General features: G+C 38.0%; 1 protein-coding gene across 1 annotated transcript in view; it reads right to left on the reverse strand.

The window, feature by feature from the left end:
• Positions 1-5755, reverse strand: part of lobo (coiled-coil domain-containing protein lost boys) — an 87384-nt gene extending 81629 nt beyond the window's left edge. Inside the window, exon 1 of the mRNA XM_090380482.1 lies at positions 5684-5755. Within this exon, the coding sequence (XP_090236608.1) occupies positions 5684-5755 (72 nt within the window). The remainder of the gene's footprint in view (positions 1-5683) is intronic.
• Between the last annotated feature and the right edge of the window lie 245 nt (positions 5756-6000).

Here is a 6000-nt window from a genome sequence, read left to right on the forward strand (position 1 = left end):
ATACTGCCGCTGCTCCAACGGCTGAATGTGATTTGGAGCCATCAGTATATATGGGCAAAAAATCAACGTATTTCTGAATATGGCTTGCATGGAGTTGCTTCATATTGAGTGTTGGTAGACGATTCTTTCCCCATTTGTCAAGATAAGTATCGAAATATAACTGAGGAGGCGGAATCCATGGCGGTTGGGAGTAATTCATTAAATGTTGCCTGTTGAAAATCTGAACATTCCAACTCTGCATTAACTCAATGAGGCGTAAGCCTGCTGGTCTTATTTTATTGGGTTTATTTCTATAGAGGTTTTGAAGTGGTGGATTAAAGAGGTATGGCTGAACAGGATGATGACCACAATTTTGTATTCGGGCTACGTACTTTAGAAGCAGCGTTTTTCTGCGGAGGTGAAGGGGGGGCTCATCAGCTTCAATGTACAAGCTATGAGTAGGAGATGTCCTGAAAGCACCAAGTGCAATCCGCAATGCGCTATGCTGTATAGGATCCAGCCATTTCAATGTACTCTTACGGGCGGAATCATAAAGAGGAGCACCATAATCCAATCGGGATCTGATCAATGCTCTATATAAGAGCAACAAAGATGTACGATCTGCTCCCCAAGACAAGGCAGATAAAGCTCTTAGTATGTTCAGCTTTTTGAGGCAGGATATACGCACAGATTTAATGTGCTCAAGGAAATTCAGTTTCCTGTCAAGGATTAAGCCCAAGAATTTGATGCTGTTAGTCACTGGAACAGTAAAGTTTTGCATCTGAAGTTCGGGATCTGTATGCATTTTCCGTTGATTACAAAAGTGGATTGCAACAGTTTTCTGCTGTGATAGATGATAGCCATTTAACTCTGCCCACCTTTGGATTTTATTTAAACATATCTGCAGCTGCCGTTCAATGGATCTCATATTCAGAGAATGGCAAGAAATAGAGAGATCATCGGCATAAAGGTAGGTCTCAACAGTATTTGGAAGATCTTTTGTGATGGAATCGATTCTTAGGGCAAACAGGGTTGCACTAAGTATGGACCCTTGTGGCACTCCTTCTTCCTGTAAAAATGTCATAGAAAGCGAGTTGCGGTATTGAACTTGGAACGAACGAGTCCTGAGAAAGTTCCTGATGAATATAGGAAGGTTGCCTCGTAGACCTAGAGCATGGAGGTCACTGAGAATGCCACGACGCCAGGTAGTATCAAATGCCTTTTCTATGTCTATGGAAACCATAACAAGATGTTCGTTTTTCACAAAGGCATTACGAATTGCAAACTCAGCTTTGATCATGAGATCTAAGGAGGACCTGTTCTTTCGAAAGCCATGCTGATTATTGCTAATTAGTTGTTGCGTTTCGATGATCCAAACAAGGCGATTATGGATCATTTTTTCAAGTAATTTACCGAGGCAACTGGATAGAGAAATAGGTCTATAACTGTTAGGACTGGTAGGATCTTTACCGGGTTTCAAAAAGGCAAGAACTGTGGCATGATGCCAAGAGCTGGGATAAATGTTTTCCATAAATATCCGGTTATAATAGACCAGCAGTATTTGTAAATTTCTCTCACCAAGGTGTTGTAACATAATGTAAGAGATTCCATCTGGTCCAGCGGCACTGTTGCGTGTTGTTTTAATGACATGTATAAGTTCATGATATTGCAGAGGCTGATTATATGGAAAGAAAACTGAAGTTCGAAAGTTGATGGCTCGTTGTTCAGTCTGGGTCTTTATTTTCTGGAAATCCGGAGAATAATTTGATGCCGCAGAAACTTCGGCAAAAGTTTTAGCCAAGGCATTTGCAATGTCTTGAGGAGCAGATAGTTCTTGCCCATTCCATGAAAGAATTGGTGAAGGGGTGGTTGGAAATTTTCCAGAAATCTGCCTGATTTTCTTCCATATTAACCTGGAGTTAGTGTTTCTGTTTATGGTGGATGCAAACCGAATCCAAGAATTCTTCTTTGCTTCTCTTTGAGTGCGACGTGCTTTTGCTCTTAGTTTCTTGTAATTGATAAGATTAGCTGTGGTTGGGGATCTACGAAATAAATTCCACGCTTTATTTTTTAACTTCTTAGCTATTGTGCATTCTTGATTCCACCAATAGTTAAGGTGCCGTCGGGACTGGGGATTCGACAATGGAATCGAACATTTAGCTGCAGATATTATATGTGAAGTGATATACTCTGTGGCTTCATCTATCGACTGTGTTTGTATATATTGTTCATCCAGGGTGACAACTGATTGAAATTTGACCCAGTTGGCTTGAGAGAACTTCCATTTCCTGCAGGGTATGATTAATGGTGGTTGTGCAGTGAGCAGGTCGCAAATAATCGGAAAATGGTCGCTGCCCATGGGATCGTCTATAACAGACCATTCTATAATTGGATACAGAATCGGGGAACATATTGATAGATCGATTGCAGAGGTTTGTCCAGTTGGTAGTTGTATGTGAGTAGGTGCACCAGTATTAAGAACAGTAAGGTTTTCCTTATCCAGAAAGGTTTCAATTAAGCGGCCATGGATATCTAATTTTGTCGATCCCCATAAGGGATTGTGGCCATTGAAATCACCCAAGAGACAGACAGGGGGTTCTAGTTGCATTAGCAGGTTTTCAAGGTCTTGGTAAGAGAAGGTATGACTTGGTGGGAGATAGACTGATACCAGTGTTAAAGCAATCTGGGTTATCAAACGTACGGCGACAACTTCAATTGTAGTTTGCAAAAAAATTTGCTTGGTCGGGATATTTGAGCTGACTAAGATGGCCACACCCCCACGGGCAGTATTTGAATTATTACGATCGTGCCGATAGATTACATAGTTCTTTATGTTGGTGGAAATTTGCGGAGTTAGATAGGTTTCCTGTAGGCAGAAACCAACTGGAGAGTAGCGGTTAATTAAGACTTGAATATCGTTAAGGTTGCTACGAAATCCTCTACAATTCCATTGTAGAATGTAAGGCATTACTGATGTTTAGTAGAAGAAGCTGCTTCTGACTGTTTTTTTAATGTGACTGTCTTGTGACGTTCAGGCCTTGGTTTATCTTTTTTTGGGAATAATGGTCGACCGGTGTCCATTTCTTCTTCCGCATATATTTCTAAGATCGGTTCTTCCTGTCTGGATGAGTCAATAGTATCCATAGACGTTTCTTGGATATTCTTTTTTAAATTTGAGTTGCGATTATTCGGTATAGAAGAAATCACTGGGGAAGGAGAAGAAGTTGTAGCTGGTACTGTAAGTGCAGTATTACTTGCCTGGTTCAACTGTTTCGGGACATTGGACTGTTGCTGAGAGAGAACAGTCCGAGCCCAGTCAGAGATTGAGGTGGTAGAAGGGACTGTAACATCAGTTTGAGTGGCTACTGATTGATATTTTTGCGTAATATTGGCGTACGTACGTTTATTCATACTGGGAGCAATTAATTTCCGTGCTTCCTGAAAGCTCACTTTATTTTCAATCTTATATTTAACGATTTGCTTTTCAGTTTTCCATCTATCGCACGTCCTTGAGTAGGCAGGATGGTTTCCCTTACAGTTGGGACAAGTCATTTCTTTTGCCAAGCAGTCAGTTTGGGTGTGGTCAGCGGACCCACAATTAGGACAAACCTGGTTTCCTCTGCATGCCGTTTGAGAGTGGCCATACTTCTGGCACTTAAAACATCTCAATGGGTTAGGTATATATGGTCTAATGCGGCAGAGTAGGTAGCCTGCTTTTATCGATGGTGGTAGATTTGGCGTGTTAAAAGTTAGAATAATATTCCTTGTAGGTGTGAGTATATTTTCTCTTTTCACCATAATTCTTTTCACAGCAGTGACATTTTGATCTTGAAGCTCTTGTGTTAACTCCTCCTCCGTGACATTCAATAGATCCCAGCTGGATATAACACCCTTAGATGTATTTAGGGTGGCATGGGGAGAAACCTTTACTGGAATTCCAGCAAAACTTGTAAGTTTTAGCAGTTTCTCTGAATGTCTACTGTTCGCTGTTTCCAATAGCAGGTCGCCTGATTGTAATCTCCTGACTGTCTTAGGAGATCCTGCCAAACTTTCCAGTTGTTTCTGGATAAGGAACGGAGAGAGCTTACTGAGAGGCTGATCTGCAAGAGAGTGCATTATAAGAAATGCAGGACAATTTGTCGCTGAGGAAGTGGTTTTCAACCTCTTGGGTTGCGACGTATTATGGTCAGGGTCTAACTCTGGCCGAGAGCTTGTCGGCTCGAGAGGCGGAAAGGCATGTTGATCCATGTTTGCTCCTTTTAGTCCTTGGCAGATGAGCTTTTCTGCCAAGACTTCCGGCCCCGCCACGAGGAGGCAGGAGCAGTGCCCGGTGTGACCAAGCGTAGAGTATTAAGTGTTAGTAAAAGAAGTATGAAAAATAAAGAAAGGTAGCTTTTCTTTCTTGCTCTGTACAAGTACTTTTTGTGACAGTAGCTGATATAAAAAATAAATTTCTTAAGGGCAGTAACTTAATATAACTTTAAATCGCTTTTATATAATCACTTTTTAAGCACAGAGAAAACGCTCGATCACATTCGCTTGGCACCCGGGGCCTAGAACAATTATAATTTAGGGCTCAGTACCATATTCATTAATACTAATCCCTAAATTTGCACTAATAATGGTGTCTAATTTCTAATTTAAATTTAGACAATCAAAATCTCACTTTCATTTGATTCATCTTTTGCAGGATAATGTTGAACAATTTCACAAGCAATGTATGGTCTTTCATCTCAAGTAATATTGCTTCAACAGTGATAAAATTTTTAAATTGAAGAAAGCAACTGCCTTTTATTGTTGCACATCTATCCAACAGTAAGTAGATGCATGTATTTGCATACTTTTGTGCACCATCATTTCCCTCATTTTTAAATACAATATTGTTCCCTGTAAACCTCTTCTACAACTTTTGAAAAAAAAAAGATTCCAGATTTGAATGCAATCTGACAACAGAGTATGAGAACCTTAATTACAACCAAACTGACATACAATCTGTGCAATATAAATTGTATTGCACAGATTTTATGTCAGTATGTAACTGCAAAATTTAGATGTATAAATATATATTTAATGTTATAAATTACATCTCTAACCACATATGTAAGACCTATACACCTGATGGATCTGAAGTTTCCCTATCCTGCATATTAAATGAAATAACAGTTAATAAATGTCTTTATGCTAGGTCATAGTGTTAACACAAATACATACATCTTGATATATGATGGATTTATTTTTCAGAATTTTCCAGAATTTCTGTATTTTATATATCCTGAATTAAATGAAAGTTTTTTTTTTTTTTTTTTTTGCAGATATTGTATGTGCAATTTTTTTTACATAAATGAAAATAACTTCAGAAATTAAAATTCATGTTAGCATATTTCAGTGTAATTTTTACATATAAATACAAACCAACAGTTTATACTATTTGTTTGAATTTATATATAAAATACTGCATGTTTCACTTAAAAGTTTATAAATAAAATTAAAAATTTCTTAAAATTTATTGTTTTGTTTTAAGTAACTGCTAATATCCCCAAAGAGTGGGTCCCTCAACCACACAGTTTGGGAAATGTTTCACACATTTAATGCACTGAATGATAATGTGGTAAATATGATTATTATTGTAATTACAGTAATTTAAATTCTGCCAATATAAACTAAAAATATTTTTAAATTCTGCAAGTAGATTAATAATACTTACAAGTTTTGTAGGAGGATCCAGTGGTTCATACTGCAAATAATTAGCCACAAATTCAGCACAAGTATCCAGCATATTGAGTTCTGGATATGGAAGGACAGTTGGACGTACTGAAGTACATACAACTTTCTACAAAAACAAATAATAAAGGTTGAAATCGGAATATTAAAATCACATGCCATAATTAAATATGTGCCAGTAAAGTGTATCAGTAATAACACTAATGAAGAGCATTTCATATATCTGCATTTATTCTTCAGAAATAAAGTCATATTAATCTAATCACATTGTTAAATATATCTGCAACAAAACCCTCAGAA

The sequence above is a fragment of the Mastigoproctus giganteus genome, chromosome 8 (genome assembly GCF_048544385.1).
Source record: "Mastigoproctus giganteus isolate SK-2022 chromosome 8, ASM4854438v1, whole genome shotgun sequence".
NCBI classification, from domain to species: Eukaryota; Metazoa; Arthropoda; class Arachnida; order Uropygi; family Thelyphonidae; genus Mastigoproctus; species Mastigoproctus giganteus.